Below are 24,055 nucleotides of genomic sequence, written 5' to 3'. Positions count from 1 at the left end.
TATTCAATTCAAGATTTGCTATATCAAAAATAATTTTTTTGGTCCTTCTTACCTATCCACAACCGGCCACCATTCCCACATGTGAGAATTTGATTTCTTTTGAATAAAATATAGTAGATATTTTGTATAAATCAATAAAATATTAGTTGTACCATATTTGATTAAAATATTAGGGTTTTTGGGGCCAAAATGCAATAATAAAGAAAGAAAAGGGCTGGATATGAAATTTTGAAATAAAACATATATTTAAGTCATATATTTAATAAAATAATGATAGGAAAAATAATTCAGGTCACATGATGTCGATTCGCAACAAAAGGCGAGATACCGGGCTAAAACGGCGATTATCGTAAACTAGGGTTTTTCTCTTATAAATTTTCATTCTAGGGTTTCTAAATTATTAATTTAGGGTTTTAAAATGTTTCCTAAGTTCTTAGAGTCGATTATGGTTTGTCGATTAGCTCGTGCAATCGTTCCTGATTTCTAGGGTTTAATTTGCAAGAAATGAAGAAACAAGATTTCTTATTGAAATTCTTTAACTATAAGAGTTTGGAGAAATTAGAAAAAGTTGGGGCCTTACAATTATGATAATTTTAAATTTGTATTTAAAACTTATAAATTATTAGATAGATTATTATAATTTTTAATTTATATTGTGTCTATTTTAAATTTAAATTAATAGATTGCTTTCCATATTTAGTGACAGTTTAAATTTTAATTAATTAATTTTTGTGTAAGTTGGTTGGTCTTTTGACCTAACTAATTAAGCTAAACTATTTTTTATTTGAATGATTTGCTGATTTAACCGTGATTTTAGCGGTTTTACACGTTACGATGATTCTTTCTTACTCATTAAATTTTTAAAATTTCTTTAATTATTTCCCTTTCAAAAACCAATATGATAATTTTTTAAAATTCATATATTTTTATTCTAAAATAGTGAAGTATTAGAATTATGTCATTTTTTTTATAACAAAGCATAATTTTAATTATTAATTGTTAATACAACAATTTTAATCTCTCTATACTACAGATTATAGTAAATGAACATTTGAAAGAAAATCCTTAAACTTATATATAAAATTTTGTTTACATAAGACAAAATATAAAAAAAAATAAATATAATTATCATATTTTTAATAAATAATATATCATTTTATCTCGTGCATAACACGAGTGATAAGTTAGTAAAAAATAAAAATAAAAAACTTTAATTACATTTGCTGCACACACAAGTATAGACCGTTGTTAGTCTTTGTCAGGGGATGAGAGTACCCAACTCATGGTTGGCAATTATGGATTTTGAAAATGATGTTTATGCTCCTTTTATTTGGTTTATTAAGTAGGTCCGGAAGTAACTAATAATTTTTCATTAAGTAGTACCACTCTTTTTTTTTTATCAGCAAAGAAAAATTTCATTAAGTAGTACCACTCTTGATAAAATTACAAACCATCTTACTAGTTTTGCAATTATTTTTTTCACAATCTTTCCCTTTTGCAAAATTATATTTGTTATTGGATTAATTTTAGTTTTTTTTTTTTTTTTAATACTCATTTACACAACAAACATCATGTATACATATTTTTCTTTACGAATGTTAATCGATATATACAAGAGCCAACAGTCTCATTTACAATGACATGTAACATTTGATAAAAAAATTATAAGATTGCACTCAGTTGTTTGATGGCAGACATATATATATGATAAAAAATATATATATATAAGTGTGACGATTAAAAATGAAATTGTAAGCTTTGATCATATATATATATATATATAAAGCAATGGTTCATTCATAATTAACATTGACCATGTGTTGGATCAACCACAATAATTTCGGCAGATTCAATCAAATTGAGAGTCTATTTAAGCTCAGCTTCAAATATAAAGGGATTTGTCCAAATTTAAGTTTCAGTCCGTTGCATAGATTGTAATATGGCGTTTTAACCTTTGTATAATGACAATAAAGTCATGTTTGATTCACAAGACTAATAGTGAAAGATTAATAATCCTATTAAATTAGTGTAGTATTCACTATTCAATTGGATTAATATTCTTGGATTAATAATCCCACCCCTATCCCATTACTAATAATCCTACAAATTTGTTTAATTAATTATCCATTGGATTAATAATCCTAAACCAAAATGTTAAAACAAACATAGGATAATTGAGTCCACGGATTAATAATCACAATCCTATGCTCCAATCCACCCAATCAAACATACCCTAGGAGCATAACTTAATTTAATTATTAGGGCACACAAACAGTAGGTCACTAAATTACGATTTGGGATGGTTGCTATGTGGGGTGCATAGTAGCCACTGTTGTATAACCAAATGGGCCTATTTCGTGGCCCATTTCAATAATCCAAACCGTTCACATTTTAGAATACGTCAAGTAGAATATATCTACAAAAAATTAAGTTAATCGGATATCGTTTATCTATTTATCTACTCACTTTTTTTATTTCTATTCGGCCATTAAATGATTTTAGTAGCCAAAAATCGATATACAACAACTAAATTTTTTTTTTTGTCGCTGAAAGTAAGTTTTTGGCATCTAAAACTTTAGTCGCCAAAGAAAAATAATAATTTTTTTTTATTTTCCATTCGGCGACTAAATATTTTAGTAGCCAAAAATCAATATACGGCGACTAAAGTTTTTTTGTCGCGGAAAGTAAGTTTTTGGTGACTAAAACTTTAGTCGCCAAAGAGAGAAAAATAATTTTTTTATTTCTCATTCTGCAACTAAATATTTTAGTAGCCAAAAGTCAATATACAGCGACTAATTTTTTTTATCGCAAATTCTTGCATTTTTAGCGACTAATTTTTTTTTTAGTCGCCAATAATGAATATACCCCGACTAAAAAAAATTAGTAGCTAAATATTTTACTTTTGGCGACTTAAAATAATGTTAGTCGCCAAAGGTGCATTTTGTTGTAGTAAAAAATAAATAACAATTGTAATCTAAAGTATTAAAATGAATACAAATGTGAGTGAATGAATAGGTAAACCATATTCGATTAACTTGTGTATATTCTACTTGATATATTCTAAAATGTGAACAGTTCAGATTATCAAAATGGGTCCATTTAACTACACAACAGTAACTATTGTGCACCCCGCACAGCAACCACTCCAAATCCCACTAATTAACTGCATATAAATGTTCGCATGGGGATTCTTGCTGGACATGCTTGCACCCTCCTCTACATATCTTCACTTTTTTGCCTTTGATGTACATTTTTTTTTTTTTTTTGTCTCATAGGGTGGCCGAAGTCAAATTAATTTTTATACAAGTAATATTACATAAATTAATAAATTTTATAATTTTTTTCATTAATTAATGTAATATACTTTCAAATTATTATTATAGATCATGTTTCAAATACCAAATTTTATTATTGTATGTCACATTCATAAATAAAAATAATAATTATTAAATCATTAATTTGTATAACTTTTCCATCTTATAAAATCATGGCAACTCCAGTGGTCATTACACTGTCAAAACTATAATTGAGCATGTTATAGAAACTCCAAACACACAAGGTTTGGCAAATTCAGCTTCAAGTTTGGTAAAGTCAATTTTGCTTTTGAAGTGTAAATCCTATGATATGACCAAAAACTGATATAAGAATTGTGTTAAATCAACATATGCCATGGAATGGTATGGTAAAAACAAAATGAATTTTTGCACTATGACGAGTCAAAAAAAATAGAGAAAATTTTCGTGAGTCTTGATATGGTAATGAGAATATTATTCCAATCTCTAACATCTTGAGAAACTTATCCTTTGATACCAATGCTCACTTAATGTATTTTGTTATTTTTACCGCAACTTTTACCGCATAAATTGTAAGTGGGATACAAAATTCAAAAAAAAAATGAAGCCATAAGTTGCCAGTTCAAAGTGCAACAAACAAAATAAATTGAACATCAAGAGAGAACTCCTGATTTGAGACAGTAGTCAATAATCACTCAGTGGAAACAAGAAAAACCATCACAAACATCACATTGTTCCAACCACTAAACAATTGTGTTGATGATAATAATTTTAGGTCAAAACATGACACCATTACCAACTAAATCAGTATGGGATTGACCAGAGCACACACAATGACTTCATCTACAAAAAATAAAAATAAAAGTGATTAAAGGAAATAATGGCCCTGTTTGGTACAGCTTAATTTCAGCTTATTTCAGCTTTCAGCTTAATTTAAGCTATTTTGATGTGTTTGGTTTAGCTTATAGCTTATAGCTTATAGCTTTTTGGAAGTCAGAAATCAGCTTATTCTTTGAGTGGGGCAGGAGATGCTTTAAGAATAAACTGGAAATCAGCTTAAGCTGAAAGTTATAAGTTATAAGCTGTTGAAGCATAAGCTATAAGTACTTTCTCAAACATAAGCTATAAGCTATAAGCTATAAGCATAAGCTTTTTGGTTTAGCTTATGCTTATAGCTTATGCCTAAACAGCTTATAGCTTATAACTTTCAGCTTAAGCTGATTTCCAGCTTATTCTTAAAGCATCTCCTGCCCCACTTAAAGAATAAGCTGTTTTCTGACTTCCACAAAGCTATAAGCTATAAGCTATAAGCTAAACTAAACACATCAAAATAGCTTAAATTAAGTTGAAAGCTGAAATAAGCTGTAATTAAGCTCTGCCAAACAGGCACATTGTTGCTTAACTGAACATTATCTAATAATTAGTCCTCTTTCCACCAAAAAAACAAAAAAAGTGAAGATCATACATTATTTGCCTAATTTCTGCAAAATAAATACAATTGCACAAATTTCATAAATCAACAAGTTACTCTACACAACTTATTACTTGGCCCCTTCCTCAACGAATCCGAAGCAACAGGTAGTTCAATTCAATTCATCAAATGATATTCATGATTCTTCGAAGTCATGAACGCGAACATTCAGTCTTCGAAGCCAGATCGAATGAAGTATCATGTGGAACACGTCAAACCGCTTTACAGGCAAGTTAACCTCAAAGTGCCTCCTTACTTGCAGCCCTCTCCTCTGCAACCTTATATACTGCCTCTGAGAAATTCCCATTAAAATAGTCTTTAGGTTCGGAATGTCCTTCACCGAAACCTCAACCGAGAACGACTTCCAGTTTAGAGCATCACTAAATGGTGCCACGTAATGGTCCTTCATGAGTACCGGAACACAACCCATGTAGAGTGCCTCAACCATTCGTGGGCTTGCTACTTCATAACCGCTCGCGCAAATGCAGTACTTGCTTTTTCGCATCATCCCATGATATGAAACACCCTTGGGAAGGTACTTGTGAACTTGTACATCTTCGTCCTTGTTTTCCCAATGATAGAGAAGAATTGGCCTAATTGGGCCGTGGACCCCTCCAGCGAAGAAAACCAAGATTGGGCGTCGCGAAGGGGATGGACCTCCAAGTAAGCGATTTGTCGTGCCATCCGGGAGAAGGATTTCTGGAAATGATACATCTTTTGAGGGATTGAATCCTTCCGAGGTGTTTGCATTGCATAGAGCCCGAATGGAATTTTTGTATAGGTAAGGAACGGAAGAGGAAAGCTCTGGCCCCTGCAACACAACATTGCCAAAAATGTATTAGGAACGGAAGATGAAAGCTCTGGCCCCTGCAACACAACATTGCCAAAAATTAATACATTGTTTGAGTCATTCGGATATTTTTTTTGGGTACATTAGAGAAAATAGAAAGTCGAACGCATGACCTCCTAATGAGTAACACAAGGCCATTGGGCTAAGCCAGATTGTTGTCCTACTTGGGTACTATATATAATTTACCAGTATATAGAGAGAATGGATAGTTGCACAAAATCCAGACACATAAAATACACAAAGTATAATGTGTAACTGAGATTCATATCGAGTGCTACGTGGATTATATTTAAAATAAATCCAAACCACACAGTGCACTTTCAATGCATTTTTGTGTGTTTTAATTATGTGCAAGTAACACTATTGATAGAGAAATCATACACAACATATTATTTTCATAATGCGAGACTAATACAAGCAAAACAACAATTCCTTACCCAATCATGACAAGCAAGCATGAAATGATCGGCCCCAAGGCTTCGATTCCAATAGTGGTATTTCCGCGCAATGAGATTGACATAATCATTGACTGTTTGTTTCATCGGAGCCCAATCATGGGACTCACGCACATAAATGAAGCGAACCATAGATGTCACACTAAATGGTAAAAAAAAGACATGGGCTTTGTTAGGATCTCTTGTGCGGAACTTGCTAACCTCCATGCGGTAAATAAAATTTCCCTCCATCGCGTATATGCTCTTGCATGGACCGTTATGAAAAATTGGGGGCTCTCCTTCTTCATAGACAAATACTTTGAATTGTTTTTCCATTTCCAAGTAGCTCCTTGAGTAGCAAAGAAATAGTAATGGTGATGAGATTCAGAGTTCCAAGTATATATTCAAAACTTGGGAATTTGTAGTTGTTGCATTAACTTTCCATTGCGTACTACTAAAGGTGTAAAAGTATCATTTTCGTTTTCTTTTATTTGGTTCTTGAAAACACTTGGAAATTTTTTTCCAAAACTATTTTTGAGAAAATTTTACGAAAACACCCCTTTTATAGGAAACTCAAATTAATTTTGAAAAATGCTTTCACAAAATGAAAATGATGGATGCTTTCAAACTTTAAATTAATGCTTCATATTAACTTGAAAAATGATCCACATGAGGTGTATGATTAATTGAATCCTTTTATTGGACTGACTCACTCCAATGGGTCCCATTCCATAAAATTACTCAGATTACAACAGAAAATTTTTCTCTTTCAGTGTCCAAAGCCATAACAAAAGTAGAGGATTACATGTTTCCTGGAAAAAAACATGGAGAATAACATGACAATAAAAATAAAAATGTTTAAAAAAGGGTACCTGTGAAAGGCGTTGGCATTCCAATACATTGGACCTCCGGGAACATACTCAGGATCGTGTGTTTGATTTCCATTATTTCTCGCTTCTCTTATTGCAGCACGAACTCGTCCGAGACTGGCTTCTAGTTTATTTAAATTGCTAGGCTTTCGTTTCGGTTCCACCTTCGGGGGAATAGTGTGAGACTCATTTGTGGAAGGAGCAATTTGAGGTGCACTTATGGTGGAAGTATTCAAGCTCGCTTCATTCTTCTGAACCTGTTGAGTTGATATACAAAAGAAATTCTAAATAATAAAAAAAAAGTAATAATAATAATAATATATTTTTCTCATTCTTTTGTAAATGAATCAAATTGCATCAATAAATAGCAATAGTTGGAAAAACAAAAGAGGATAAGTGATTTGTACTCAGAATCTCATTCCAACCAACCACACTCACCTACTACTAGTAAATTTAATTACCTTCATGAGAAACAATATGATATTTCAATTTTCCCTTAATTTTTTTTTCTTTCAAAAATTCAAAATCCAAACATAGGATAAGAACAACATTGGGTATGAAGCAACAAAAAAAATTATTTCTTGGAAAGAGCACAACTGAAGTCACTTTTTTCATATATAGGCCTCATTTGGGGTTTTATTTTTTTTAGTGGTTTTTTAACTTTTTTATGAGGTGAAAAAAACTTGTGTTTAGGAATGATTTTCAAAATTTAATGGGAAAATGTGAATGACTTGGGTGTATAATTGATTTTTTTGGGTAAATTTTTTTGCTATTTAGTTTGAATAATTCTATAAATACTAAAAGTCTTGCTAAAAATACTAATAGTCTTACTAACAGTCTTGCTATTTTTTTTGCTATTTTAAAAATTGAATTTTTTAGTTTTCGTATTCTTTTGTTTTTAGTGAATATTTTTTAAATTTTAAACATTTTTTTTACTTTTTTAGATGCACCTTAGATGTATCTAAAAAGTAAAAAATTTGTGAAAAAATATTTTAAAAAATTAATAAATACATAAAAATACAAAAAATGTACTGAATTCAGTGAATTTTTAAAAGATTTTTTTTACAATTTTTTTACTTTTTAAATCTATTTATGTTAGGTTTGTCTAAAAAGTAAAAAAAATTGCTTAAAATATTAAAAAAATTCAGTAAAAACAAAAAAACACGGAAAATAAGAAAGTAAAATTTTTTGAAAAGTGTTTTCTGAAAAATGAAAACAAGCAAGCTGAATGATATTTAAACCTCAAATGTTTGGAAATGTAGCATTGCTCTTTTAGTTTTGTATTTATTTATTTTTGAATTTTGAATTTTTTAACCTAAAGCCAAGTGCATTTTACATTTTATTTTCCACATCATCATTTGTGTGATTGTTTTCTTTCAATTGTGATAGAGATCACCCCACATACATGACTTCTACAATTTCCACTCACATCCCAATCACTCATAATGCGGGGTTTATACGTACATGAGTGAACCTTACATACACATCAAAAATCAAGATCAAATTGAAGGTTATGAAATCTCAAAAAATGAGTCTCAAACATTATTCGTTTTCTTTTCTGGACAGTGATATTTTAGAGGTATTATTCCATATAATATTATGCATCTATCAATTTGAGATTGACAGGATAAACATCATGAGCAAAGCCCAAGAACAATCTATTCAAAGGAATCATCCGTCTAAATATCTTATATCCTCTGGTTTCAAAAGCTTTTATTCACCACACAATCAACTTTGTTCTCTTGATTATGTTTTGCGGAGCCGGTGCTATTTAGGATAACGTTTTTCTTTTTTTCTTTTTTTCTTTTTTTTTTTTTTCATTCGGTTATGCTACAATGTTGTTTGGTTGTTTTTTATTTTTTCAAAGTTATTTCTTTGATATATATTGTTTGCATTTAAAAATGTAAAATTGTTATTTTAATTGATCTGTTTAATTATTTTTATATAATCTTATTCAACTGATTAAAAATATGTAAAATAAAATTTCAGACTCAATATGATATTTTTTGTTCCCAATTGAAAAAATGTAATCTTTTTATTTATTATTTTGTTGTCAATCTACTAAATCAAAATAAAAAGGGTACAACACTCCTTAACTTTGATATAAATACACAGACAACTCCAAACATTTTCAATATATCACAGATATTCTCTGGCGTTCGAAAGTTATATTACAAGCACTCCTTAACATTTAGTTAATTCAGAAACACCCTTATCATTTGACAAAAATACACAAACACTTACATTTTGAGAAAAGATCATATATACCTCTTTTTAATATTAATTAGGGCGAATTACACTAATAGTCCTTATAGTTTGGAGCTTGTATCACTTTGATTCTTAACTTTTCAATTGTGACACATTTGAATCTAAATTTTGAATCTTGTTTCAAATAAAGGCAATTAAATATATCATTGCTTAATTTCAAGGGCAAAATTGTCAATTTGATAAAATATAAATTAATTTGATAAAAATAAATGTCAAAAAAATATTTTTGAATTTTTAAAAAATATTTCTACCTACTAAAGATAAAATTATGTAAAACTGATAAATCTCTTCAACATTTATTTTTTTATTTTTTTACCAAATTAATTTTTATTATGTGTTTAGATGATGATCATGTCATGGGTGGTTGTTTTTATTTTCAATAAATTAGTTTATATTCTTTCAAAAGTCAAATATGATGACAACTTTTATATCATTATTAAACCAATCCATTAAATTAAAAAATCCAAAACTAAAAATAATTCATATATTAAATATATCGATTACACATTAAAATCCTAACAACCACCCATTACATGATCATCACCCAAGCACATAATAAAAATTAATTTGGTAAAAAAAATAAATAAATAAATGTCTAAAAGATTTATCAATTTTACATAATTTTATCTTTGGTTGGTAGAAATAATTTTAAAATTTTAAAAATATTTTTTTGACATTCATTTTTGTCAAATTAGTTTATATTTTATCAAATTGACAATTTTACCCTTGAAATTAAGTAATGATATCTTCAATTGCCCTTATTTGGAACAAGATTCAAAATTCAAGGTCAAATATGTCATAATTGAAAAATCAGTGACCAAAGTGATACGAGTCCCAAACTATAGGGATTGTTAGTGCAATTCGCCCTATTAATTAAATTATTTATATGTATATATGTGGTAATATTAATTAAATATTTATGTGTATTTCTATATATAAATACAAATAAAATTTTGTGTAAATTATAAATGCACCCCTTGATATTTGTTTAAAATATAAATTGCCCCTTTTGATTTTGGAGATTACAAATACCCTTTGTCAAAATTTTTTATCTTACAAAATTTAAAATTAAAAAAACCTAACCACTCTCCTATAGAATAATAAAATTGCCAAAATTATTAATTAAAATGTATTTTTGATATCATTAAAAATTATTAGTTGACTTAATGATTTATTAATAAAAAAATATCATTTGTTATGCGATTATAAATTTGAAGGGGTGGAATGTAATTTTTAAAATTATAGGAAATAATTCGTATTTTAAGTAAATTTCAAGAAATTTATTTATAAAGTATGTTGTCACGTTTACAATGTAGAAAAATAATTTTAACTATATCATACTATGAAAGTGTAACTTAAATTAATATTAATATAAGTGATACTTTAATTTGATATATTTATATGTATCTCTGTATATATATATAGATATATAAAATTTAAGGTATATTAATTGCTTTTTTAAAAAAAATAGATTACTCTAAAATAATAAACAAAAAATATTACTTTAAATAGCACCGGCTTTGCAAAATAGCATCAAGAGAACAAAGCTGAAGAAAAAAAAAATTAAAACGGTGTGAGTTAAAGCACCACAGGGAGAACAGATGCGAAGATCACAGCAGTGACCCGCATACCGATTCGAATATGGCGTCCCAACCTCTATCCAACCTGCCATTTTTTGCTGAAAATCCAAAAATAAAATAATAAATAATAAAAGAACACAAAAAACACTTCACAGTAAATAATAATATTTACTAAGACTTTTCTTAAGTGTGGAACTTATACCTTACACTTATACCTTTCTATTTGCTATCTTATTTTATGTTTACACCTTCCACTTACACCCTTTGTGTTGGTTGCATATGGTGTGCAACCTTAAGGGTTGCACACCATAACAACACCCTATTTACTATATTTGTTTCTAGAGGAATTTTCTTAGGGAAAAATTACATGTCAGTGGCTATTCTATAAAATAATTACATATTCATGGAATAGTTTATAATTTTAATTATTTATATTTATAAAGTTTATCACTTATTTAAATTTTTTTTTAAAAGATTAGACTGAATTATAATTTTTTTTTTTTTTTTTCAACCATGCAACATCCCACCAATGTAGCATCTAATACAGCCTAATGACATGGAAGAGAGAATAGAGAGATAGAGGGAGGAGTGTGGGCTTATACTCCTTCACATATGATCTATTTCATGTAATTAGGAGTGAATACCAAATTAGTGATGGCAGTCTTCCAATCCAAATGCCCTCGTTTTTGCTTCTTCCCTTGTTCCTTACAGTGCCTCACCCAAATTCTTTGCCTTTTATTTTATTTTAACTCTTGAACTAAAAATTAAGTACTTAGAAAACAATCTTATATAAATTGACTGAATCTCCATGGTTTTTACCCCAATTTTTTTTCTTTCAAGGATTGCACAAGCGTCACAAAGTAAACCCCCTAAACCCCCAACCCATATATACATACATGTAGATACATAGATAGAGAGAGAGCACAAAGAAATATAAATATATATGCAGGGCAGAGTCAGAATTTTATTATTGGTATTTTTCATCATATACATAAATATATATATATATATAATATAATATAAATTATATATATATACATTAAAAAAATTCAAACACCACAGAACAATCACTAATATGATTAAAAAGTTTTTTTTGTTACAAAATAAGAAAAGAATGTAAAGGAATTAAACATATATTTTTTAAAATATTGTGACAAACAGTTATATTTCACAGTAGAGGCCTTCGCCCCTCAACTCTTCTCTTAATTATATGCACATGAACACAAAAATGAATTCTTGATTTTTTATAATAAAAAAAAAAAACACTGATAAAAAAATTACACATACAATAGATATAGATAGATAGATAGATAGATAGATATAGAGGGAGAGAGAGAGGGAATAGGGTCTTACAGGTGGTTGGGTTTTGTGAATGGGATTAATAGGAAGTGGTGGAGGAGAAGAGCGATAAAGAATGGACTCATCTGATGATGATACTGCATCTAAATGCTCCTCCTTTGCTGAAACTGAATCTCTAGTTGAGTTTGATTTTAGTCCTATAAACATTGCAGAAGAAGATGATGATGATGACGGAATCACAGAACTCCATGCCCATGGATACAACTTGTTCGAATCAAATACCCAATTGGAGTTCTTCGGACCCACTAAACCCACAAACCCAGAAACCAAAATCAATGGAACAATCAGCCCAAAAAGCTTTAAAGAAGATGATGATAAACACCACCATGAACACAGCCTTTTCTCCCTCATCCCCCACCTCTCTCTCTCTCTCTCTCTCTCTACAACTCACCCCTTTCTCTCTCTATATAGGCATGTGGATAGATAGATAGATACAAACTGTTTTTGTTTTGTTTTGGTTTTTTTAAGGGAGGGTTTTGGATTTTCTCTCTCACTTTCTCTCTGTTTTTCTTGGTAAAGTGAAGAGAAAGAGCAATAATTGGTGAAAGATGGTTGCACCAGCAAGCCAAGCGTCTTGTTCCTCTGTTTTTGAGCTCTCTTTCATTGCATGCAAAATGTGAATTCAATTTTTTTCTTCTGTTGTTAATTTGTTTATTTCCAATTTCTGCCCTTTCCAAAAATCTCCTACCACAGATGATGTCATAAATATGTTTCCTTTCCCTACCTATTTCCCGTGACCTCCTAGAGTGCAATTAACAACTTACTCGCTCGTTTCACCGTCCACGTGGCGACTAAGTGTTTGAGAGCGCAAGTATGATCGCGTTGTTTTGTTTGCGAGTGGGTTTTGAAAAATGTTCAAAACGGTAATAAAGTCCACGAGTGTGGCGTTTAATATGGCTATTAGATTTATTTATATTTATTAACTTAAGTCAAGTCTGTTGAAAAAAGGCAAAAAGTCAAAAAATTATTATCCTATTTAAGTCACATTACTTCTCTAACACATCACTTCAAACTCAACTCATATTTCATAAAAAGTCAAAAAATACACTTATTTAGTCTTCCCAAATTAGGCCTTACTGTTTGAAAAATATATAAAATTAACCAGACAATTTTAGTATAATTATTAAATTTGTTCAAAATTTTAATTTATATATTATTTGATGTCTTTTTTATCAATAATTTATTAATCATATTAATCAAAAAAATAATATTATCATATTTTTTATGTTAAAATATATATCCTTCTTTATTTATTCTTCTATTTCCACATTATTTGTACTAATTTTGATTCGTTTAATTTTACTAAAATAAAGTTATTGTAATTATGATAATTTTATAAGACTATTCGTATCTTTTCTAAATTTCGGCAAGGTCAATGTAATTTTTTGTATATTTATCATTTAATTTATCTGTGTGATTTTTTTTTATTTTTGTCAATAGATAAGAGAATAATTATATTATGAAAAATATTTACATCATCGATCACTAATTCATAATAGTTAGAAAGTTAACAAAATTTAATAACCAATTCACCAAGCCTATCCAAGCCCAACAACCCATAATGGAGGAAAAAGAAATCAACTATCACAAAGAATATCAAACTCCTCTCCGTATAAATTAAATATGAGATTTCACACCACAAACGGTGCTATACAACTAGTAGGCCAAATGTCCTGATTATTTATATTTGTGATATGGTTTTATAAATACATGTTTTGTGAAATGACATAATTGCCCCTAAACTTTGTTGGAAAGCCCTGCTATTAAAGGTTACACGTGTGTGTGAATATGTGCCATCAATGGCCTTTAAATACAAGATCTTCACACTGTTTTTCATTAACACAAAGTGCCAACAATGCCAAGTGAGTTGTGATCTTTTGTCCTCTTCCTCTCTTGTAACGGTGTTAATGGATCGGGTTAGATCTCAGTATAAATCATGAATAGAATTGATTTTTATGATTCGAAAGAAAATAGAATCGTAATTGAATTTCAAGCTCTGTCTATAACCTAGAGGCCTTGAAAATTAAAAAAAAAATATATGGACCAACGAGACATTCAGCAACAAGAAAAAAAAGAAAAAGATTGAATAGAGAAACTTTCGAATATTTGACATTCTCATATGTTAGTTTGATTCTATAATTTTAAATTTTATATATATAACAATATACATAATATATAGTTAATAATAATAAACAAACCTACAACAATTAATATCAACTGAGTTAGATGGACTTTGTCAATTTCAAAGTAAAAACATACTGGTAGCAACTTCTATACTCTTGTTTTTAAAATTTACATACAAACATATTAAAATAATAAAAAAAATATATTAAAATTTAATTTGATTCAAAACCGTAATTAAAACATTCATTTGAATCAAATTACCCCTTCTACCGGTTCAAGTACCAAACCATCCCCCTTTAAGAGAAAGGAAAAAATGCACACAAATTTTATGTCTCATATCTCTTTTGTCCATCTATGTTAAAATCTAACTTCATTAAATCGTATAATAAAAAAATAACTTATGATTTAACCTTGATAAATTTTCCACTTTGAAAGCCAGAAAACATGGGCAAAACTACAGCAGTTTCTTTCTTTAATACACTTCTTTTTAACCAACCTTTATTCAATTCTGTCACTATCCAAAAAGATTTTCAAATTAAACAAATAACTTTAAATGCCATGTTGTTTGGTAACTGAATATAACAATTTTATCTATGCATATATACAAACAAATGTATTATAATATCAACAGAGGTGTAACATACTGCAAAGCGAAAAATCGTAAATGAAAATAGTATAAATTGCGCTGACACCCTCTGAGGTTTATATTTATTATAGTTCTTCTCATCTTTTGAAAATTACAAAGTTTCATTACAGATTTTCCTTTAGCAAATTAATTTTTTTAAATATCAATTTTACCCTCACTGGGTAAATTACATTGACACTCCTCACATTTTAGAAATTACAATCCCCTCCATAAGATTTAAAGTAGCATTTCTAATTGTCCCCTCGGTTAGTATTAGTTGGAAAAAAAAAATCATTGAAAAAAAAATTAATTGAAAAAAAAATTGTTAGTAAAATTTTAAATTTCTGTTTAAAAACCAACGTAAACTCATTTTTTGAATTTACGTTTTTTCTTCAAATTTACAAACTGAGACAACAATTTATAAACCAAAAAAATCATCAAACAAGTTTTAAAGACAGTTTTAAAATTTTTGTAAATATAAATTGAAAACTGAAAACGAAATAGTTACCAAACAGGCCTCAGATGGTAAAAATGTCGTAAAATTAATAAATAATTAAATAAGTTACCAACGTAAGAAATGATTTATCAAAATATTCTTAGGCTATATATGATTTGATTTTTAGAAATTTTTTTAAATTAAAAATTAATTTGGTTAAGAAATAAAAACTAAAAAATAATTATCATTTTAACTTTTGGGCAGGTTATATACATACGTATTGTTGTTTCAATTTAATTTGTAAAAAATTATTTCTAACCACTCAAAAGATAAAAATTATATAAAAATGATAATTATTTTTTATTTTTTATTTCTTAACAAAATTAATACTTAATTTAAAAAAAAAATCTAAAAATCAAACCATACAAAGCCTAAAAATCTTTTGATAAGTCATTTCTTACGTTGATAACTTATTTAATTATTTGTTAATTTTACGATATTTTTACCATCTGAAGCCTGTTTGGTAACCATTTTGTTTTCAGTTTTTAATTTATATTTACAAAAATTTTAAAAACTGTCATAAAAACTTGTTTGATAATTTTTTTTGTTTATAAATGGTTGTCTCAGTTTGTAAATTTGAGGAAAAAACGTAAATTCAAAAAATGAGTTTACGTTGGTTTTTAAACAAAAATTTAAAAATTTTACTAACAATTTTTTTTTTCAATTAATTTTTTTTTAATGATTTTTTTCCAATTAAATTTTTTTTCAATGAATTTTTTTTCCAACTAATACTAACTAAGGAGACAATTGGTAATGCTACTTTAAACCTTAGAGAGGGGATTATAATTTCAAAAATGTGAGGGGTGTCAATGTAATTTACCCAGTGAGGACAAAATTGATATTTAAAAAAATTAAATTCCTGAGGAGTGAATGTATAGTGAAACTTTAAACCTCAAAAAGAGAGATATAATTTCTAAAAAATAAGAGAAAAAACTATAATAAATACAAAGCTCAGACGATGTCAGCGTAATTTACCCACGAAAATAACAACACTGCTATTGATGGATTAGTTGTTTGAAGTTTCTAGGTTTTACCCATAAATGCAAAGTGGATACCAACGTCATCCTCATATGTATCTCAAGTGCATTCTTGTACTAACTTTATATTTTTAAAATGATAAATTCTATTGATTTTTCTAAAAAATTTAAAATATATATATATAATTTTACAATTTTGACATAATTATATCAATCTCTCCTTTAGTAAGAATAAAACGATTAAAACTAATACAAAGAATATGAAAAATAAAGAAAAAAGATAAGAGTATATCATTTTTCTATCAAGATGACTTATTGATAAAAAGAAAAAACAAAGTGTTACATGAATTAAAACTTTAAGGTAGGTCATTATAATTATGTTAAAATTATTGTACGGGAAAGAAATAAACCTTCTCGCATAATTCTGTTGATCAAGTCTGCGCTCCTCCGTATGTCGTCGCTTTACCACCTGAAAACACAAACATGAGCTAGCCGACGGGTGTGTGCCGGAAACCTCTCCGATGCCTAAGTCAGTAAGCTTGACAAATAGGCAAAAGCTCTGTGTGTTCAGAAAGCAAAGTTGTGTGTTACCTCTCCAAAGGTGATATTTGTGAGCTTGTATAGGTTTTGTGTGGCACAATCCTAGTAGGACTTCTACTCCTTCACGCAGAGTCCTCCTAGGATTTAACCTCCTGAAGGATAATCCTTATCCTCCAACACCCCCCTCACTGCTTAAACCAAATGAGATGGTTATTACCATGGCCGAACGCCAACATGACCGAAGTAATCATGGCTATGTTGAGCCGCAAAGTAGGCCGAACTATCCTTAGTTCGGTTCTTCCTTTTACTCCTCCTTATCTCGGTTCTCTCATGTACAAACCATGGTGTGTTTAGACCGAGCTACCGAGTAGCAAGGTTCTGATCGTTCTAACCACAATACGCCATGACCGGGCTAACTCTAAGACCGACCTAACTCCAAGTCGCTTCCGGACCAGAGTAACTTTACATTTCTCTCAGGCCGGAGTAATTTTGTACCTCTCTTGGGCCGGAGTAATTTTACGGCCTTTTTACCCAGGCCTTCGTACTATGGGCCATAATGACCATCTCCTAGCTCGGCCCAATTTTCACAAAAATTACCCTCTCAATGGGGCTACCTATATTTTCTCAAAATCTCGATAGAAGTTAATGTAATTTGTTTTTTTTTTAATTTAGGATAAATATGTTGGATTATAAGATTGTAAGAAGTTGAGATTTTGAGCATGTTTATTTTTTATATCAAAAAATTCTAATCTGCAGACAGTTGATTTATAAAATATTAAGATATCGGTTCTTGTCGTCATTAAAAAGTCATTTCAAAAAGCTAACAAAATTATCTATAGTTACAAAATTTTAAAAAATATTACTAACAACTACATTTTTAGAAATAAAATAATTTTATGTAAAAATGGCTTCTTTTTTTTCTTTTTACAAGAAAAATTTTGGTCTCGAAAGGAAGTAATTCAATATTATATGTACAATTTAATCATTAAAAATACAATAATAATATTTTAATAACTAAAAATATTTTATTCTTAAAAAGTGATTTTATTCTTAAAATTTTCATTTGATGTAGTGATAACATTTTGGGTGAAGGCCTGAATGGGTCAATATGGCAGGAAGGGAGCAGGCCAAGAGAGGGATTTGGGGTGGCTATTGCGTATAGTGCTTAACTGCCAATATTACATGGTTTATTGGGCTATTTTGAGGTCTATTTAGATGATTTAAATTATTTATTTTTTAAAAAGTATTGTGTAAAATATATTTGTAAAAAATCAAATTGATTGGACATTGATAGCATTTTTATTAAATTACATTTGTATTTAGTTTTACATTTAAAATTACACTTACTAGTATATCACCCGTGTTGTGCACGGATTATGTTTACAATTATTTGTATATATATGAATTGTGATTTTTAAATGTCTTTTTTTTTATACACAGAAAAAGAAATATAACCAATACAGCATATCTTCAATCAATTATTTTATGTTTGCTTTTATTCAAATTTTAAAAACAATATATGGGCAAAAATTATAGCTAAATTAAGAAAAAAAATTATCCCTAACAATATTTTTTTACTTCTATATAAATTCTTAAAAAAATAAACCTGAAAATAAAGTCAATATAATATTATACATTAAGTAAAAAAAAATTGATTAGCAATTATGTTTACATAAATTTACTATAGTTTTAATTTCAAATTTATATATATATAGTAAAAGCATTTTATTTAGATAGTACCAAAGAGAATTTTCTTAGCAAAAAAGAAAGTTATAAAATTTTGTTACAAATTTTCAAATGTCTATTATTAAACATTTTATTCCACTTGCTTGCTTTGGGAGTTTTGATATTTGATCTTTGCTCTATATTCATCATATTGTTTTATTTATTTTTCTTCTTCTTACTTGATTTTCGCATGATACTTCTTTTATAGCACATCTCCGAGTATATTAGTGAAAACATCATACACTTTAATGCACAAAATTACAATATATAGAAAAAAAAAAAGTAAGTAATTGCTCAAAACTAAAACTACTTTAAGAAAGAATAAAAAATAAAAAAATAAAAACAAAAATAAAATTGTTTGAAATAGAAAATGATGTACTTATTTATTTATTAATTTTTAAAAATAAACTTTTAAAGAAAACAAAGAAAACTATAAAATAAAATAAAAAAAAAAGTACAAAAACCAAATATAATACAAAAAATAAATAAATTATAGGATTTTCAAGAAGTGAGACTCACAAATAAATTTTATAAAATCTTGTCTATTCATATACTTTTTGGGTATATTTCTTGTACTTCTAATCCCGAGAATAACATTGAAATAGTCTACACATCTTGCATTAGGTCCATCTAATAGTTTTAGCAAACATAGATATAATAAATTTCATAACACAAAATACAAAAAATTGTGAGACAAAGTATCTAAAAAAAAATAAAGGCGACGTTCAATGATGATGTAAAAACACACCTGACGTTTTAATTGGAGTTATAACCAGATAAATCGCCATAGAAAATGAAGACAACCTTTATTTTTCATCACAACAATTACATAACTCAATATATAATTTTAATGTCTCTCACTCTTCCACACATCCAATTCTTTATCAATATTAAAATGAAGGGACATTTACACATGTTTTGACAATTAATGGTAGCGTAGGTCCTACTCACAAAACTTTAAACTTACAAGTCCTATGTTAATTTTATATGACCAATTTACTCTTACAAATTGAAAACCCCAAACATCCCCACACTCTCTTTGACTCTCTCTCTCTCTTACCATTTTGTTCCTCCCCCCTCTCTCTATCCATAATTCTTTTAACTCTTTCACTTCATAAATGAATCACTATTAGCAGATCCATAAAAGCAAAGCACTCATGGTAGCAACCTCACTTCTACTTGTCAACTCTCCGCTCTTAGCCTCCTTATCTCCCTCCCTTGGTCTCCAAGCAACAGTATTTTCTTCACAGACCCAATTCTCAGCTCGATCCCAATCCAAACCCAAAATTAGACCCATTTGTCTATCAATCGTCAGATCTCAGGTCGATGATTTTCGGAGGACGGAAGACATAGTCATTGTTGCCCATCGCTTCTCGCCACCGTAGTTGCCCATTGCTCGTTGTTGCCGTCGCCACCTCTCACCGTTGTAACCCATTCATGTCTATTTGGAACCAAATCTGGACATTTTCAGATTTGGAAAGTGTAGAAAAATAAGGATGAATGTGAGGATAAGAGAGAGAGAGAGAGAGAGTAGATTGATGATCTTCTCAATTTTAACCTTGAAAAATTGAGAAATTTTTCAAAATTGATAATATTCTCAGTTAGTACTAGAAAAAACTAAGAAATTTCTTAGTTTTGGTAATTATAAATTGAAATCATTCTTAGTTTTAAAATTGAGAACATTCACAATTCCAGAACATGAGAACATCTCAGCTCTTACATTCACAATTTCAAAACTCCAAAACTGAGAACATCTTAGTTCTTTCATTCGCAATTCCAAAACTGAGAATATCTCAGATCTTACTACAGACCAGATCTCCAGATCTTAAATCCAACATTCTTAATTTTGATATTTGATTTTGTTACATTGTTTCTGAGTTTATTAAGTCATCATCATTCAACTTACAAATTGACGTGATCCATCAAAAGGGTAGGAACATCAATTGCAATTCAAAATGGGACTTGTGCGTTCAAAAACATTTACACATGACTTAAGCTACCACACATGTTGTCATTAAGACTTTTAAGTAATTAATCCTAAAATGAATGCATGAACAAAAAAAGAGAAATATTTGAGAAGATAAAGAGATGTGATTTGAGACCTTTCAATTACTGAATTCTATTAATCAATAGTTATATGGCTTCAATAGGCTTCTAATATTTGTTAGCCATTAAATCTGAGCTATTTGATTTCATCTATATTCACTTGATAATTTGAGAGTGGACACGTGCCAAGTCTTTACACAAACACTTGGCAAAGGTGATAGTTAAAGGAAGATCGCTTCTGAACAGGTTGTCCCCGATAATAAGGGAATTGCTCTTGCTCCTATTCTGGCTACTATCTGCAGCTATGTCTGCTACTAATATTAAGGGCTCTGGGTTTCCAATTGAAATGGGATCTGTATATGGAACGTCTATAAAGACTAGAAAGGATGTCGTGTGCTATGGAACAACATCCGCGCCTGTCCAGGTCGAGATCCAAAATCACCTGTAAGGGGTCCATTTCTTTTTCATTTCTTTTTTTTTTTTTTTTTGCACACAAAAAAATAAATATAACAAATGCAGCATATCTTCAATCAATTATTTTATGTTTGCTTTTATTCAAAATTTAAAAATAATGTATGGGCAAAATTTATAACTAAATTAAGGAAAAATTTATCTCTAACGACATTTTTTTACTTCTATATAAATACTTAAAAAAATAAACCTGAAAAATGTAGTCAATATAATATTATACATTAAGTAAAAAAATGTGATTAGCAATTATGTTTACATAAATTTACTATAGTTTTAATTTCAAATTTTAAAAAATATATATATATATATATATATATATTTTTTAAAAGCATTTTATTTAACTAATACCAAATAGAATTTTCTTAGCAAAAAAGAAAGTTATAAAATTTTGTTGCAAATTTTCAACTGTCTATTGTCAAACATTTTATTTTCAAATGTCTTTGGGAGTTTTGATCTTTAATCTTTGATCTTTGCTCCATATTCATCATATTGTTTTATTTATTTTTCTTCTTCTTCTTACTTGGTTTTCACATGATACTTCTTTCATAGTGCATTTCCGAGTGTACTAGTGAAAACATCATACACTTAAAATGTACAAAATTACAATATATAGAAAAGAAAAAAAAAAGTAAGTAATTGCTCAAAACTAAAACTACTTTAAGAAAAAATAAAAAGTAAAAACAAAATTGAAAATTTTTGAAATAGAAAATGATTTACTTATTTATTTATTAATTTTTAAAAATAAACTTTTAAAGAAAACAAAGAAAACTATAAAATAAAATAAAATAAATACAGAAACCAAATGTAAAATATAATACAAAAAATAAATGAATTATAGGATTTTCAAGAAATGAGACTCACAAATAAATTTTATAAAATCTTATCTATTCATATACTTTTTGTGTATATTTTTTTGTACTTCTAATCCCGAGAATGACATTGAAATAGTTTACACTTCTTGCATTAGGTCCACCTAATAGTTTTAGCAAACACAAATATAATAAATTTCATAACACAAAACACAAAAATTTGTGAGACAAAATATCTAAAAAAAGTAAAGGCAATGTTCAACAATGAGTAGAAACACACCTGACGTTTTAATTAGAGGTATAACCAGATAAATCACCATAGAAAATGAAGACAACCATTATTTTTCATCACAACAATTACATAAATCAATATATAATTTTAATGTCTCTCACTTTTCTATACGTCCAATTCTTTATGAACATTAAAATGAATGCATGAACCAAAAAAATGAAACATTTGCGAAGATAAAAAGACGTAGTTGGAGACCTTTTAATTGTTGAATTCTATTAATCAATAGTTATTAAGCTTCAATGGGCTTCTAATATTTGTTAACCATTAAAGCTGAGTTATTTGATTTCATCTATATTCACTTGATAATTTGAGAGTGGACACGTGTCAAGTCTTTATACAAACACTTAGCACATTTTTTAGCATTATTAATGAAATGCACAGTGTAATTGTTTTTCTCTTTTTTTTTTTTGCAATTACAACCTGTTATTTTTTAATAAGAATTTATATTTGTTTTAAATATTTTTTAATATACAAATTATTTTTTTTAGATTTTTTATAAAAATAATTTAACAATCCCATCGCTAACCATAGTATATGAGAGAAATTAAAAAGGGTGCGGCAGTAGGTACGTGAGAAATCAAAAAGGCTTGAAAAATTTAGTCAAAATCCCTCTATTGGACCCTTATTTAGTCAAAAGGACAACCTAATTTATTTTACTTCATAAATCCCCTAAGGAGAAAATACATAATTGAACAATGACAATATAAAATATCTTTTTTTTCTTTGACAATATTGTCAGAGTAACATATTACTGTGAACCAAAGTAACATGTTACTGTCAAAGGTAATAATTTTTTTTTTTTAAGAATTTCAAAGTCAATATGGATGTTATTTGATAGATCTTGATGAGATAATTATAAAAATATTAATTTTATTACAAATTGACATCTATATCAAAAGTTATATTGTATTAAAGTTTAATATTTTGATAATAATCATATGTGTTGGACTTTTCAAAAAAAAAAATTATGCTTGTCCTTAATGCATTAAAGTTTTATTATGAGGAAGTTTTGACCAAATCTCCCAAAAGGCTTGTGGATTTGGAGAAGTTAATAAGTGGTAAGGCTTTTTTTTTTTTAAATCACAAATTTAGAAAATTAAGATTGGGATATTGGAGCTCTCACAAGACTTGTGAGTTAGAAATCCCCTTTTCCTTATATAATACTAGCCTATCACCCGTGCTATGCACGGGATAATTATAGATATTTATATTTGTTTTGGATTTTTTTAATATATAAATTATGTTTTTTAAGATTTTTTTATAAAAATAATTTAACAATCTTATCACTAACCATAGTGTATGGGAGAAGTTGAAAAGAGTACTGTAGTAATTATGCACGGGTTGTATCTATAATTATTTGTATGAGAGGATTTTAAATGCTGATCAGTAAATTTTAACCAAATCAATAAATGCAGCCATGTGGAAAGGCATGTGGATTGGAAAAAGTTAATAAATGCTGATGAGGGGATTTTAACCAAATCAATAAATGCTGAGTTTTTTATTTTTTGAATAAAAAATTTAGAAAATTCAGATTATGAGATTGGAGCTTCCATGCACGGATTGTGTTTACAATTATCTATATATGTAAATTATTTATCACCCATGCTATGCACGGAATAATTATAAATATTTATATTTGTTTTAGATTTTTTTTAAAATGTGAATTATGTTTTCTAAGATTTTTTATAAAAATAATTTAAGAATCTTATCACTAACCATAGTGCATGGGAGCAGTTGAAAAGGGTACTGCAGTAACTATGTACGGATTGTATCTATAATTATTTGTTTGAGGGGATTTTAAATGCTGATCAGGGGATTTTGACCAA

The 24,055-nt window shown here is 28.4% G+C and overlaps 1 protein-coding gene across 2 annotated transcripts; it reads right to left on the bottom strand.

The window, feature by feature from the left end:
- Nucleotides 1–4,684: 4,684 nt before the first annotated feature.
- Nucleotides 4,685–12,768, bottom strand: LOC114295396 (putative glycosyltransferase At5g03795). 2 transcript variants are annotated; one of them, XM_082919483.1, is made up of 4 exons: nucleotides 12,119–12,768; nucleotides 6,921–7,174; nucleotides 6,052–6,397; nucleotides 4,685–5,575 (listed from the first exon to the last, which is right to left on the bottom strand). In XM_082919483.1, exons 1-4 carry the CDS (start codon nucleotides 12,473–12,475, stop codon nucleotides 4,901–4,903), a joined length of 1,632 nt encoding a protein of 543 aa, XP_082775609.1. In that variant the 5' UTR covers nucleotides 12,476–12,768; the 3' UTR covers nucleotides 4,685–4,900. The 2 variants fall into 2 exon arrangements, with proteins under 2 accessions (XP_082775609.1, XP_082775610.1); XM_082919484.1 differs by having other exon boundaries at nucleotides 4,685–5,631; nucleotides 12,119–12,748.
- Between the last annotated feature and the right edge of the window lie 11,287 nt (nucleotides 12,769–24,055).

The sequence above is a fragment of the Camellia sinensis genome, chromosome 3 (assembly GCF_055761805.1).
Source record: "Camellia sinensis isolate YWXY chromosome 3, ASM5576180v1, whole genome shotgun sequence".
NCBI classification, from domain to species: Eukaryota; Viridiplantae; Streptophyta; class Magnoliopsida; order Ericales; family Theaceae; genus Camellia; species Camellia sinensis.
Note: the sequence above shows the minus strand (reverse complement) of the source record. Positions and strands in the feature narration are given on the sequence as shown.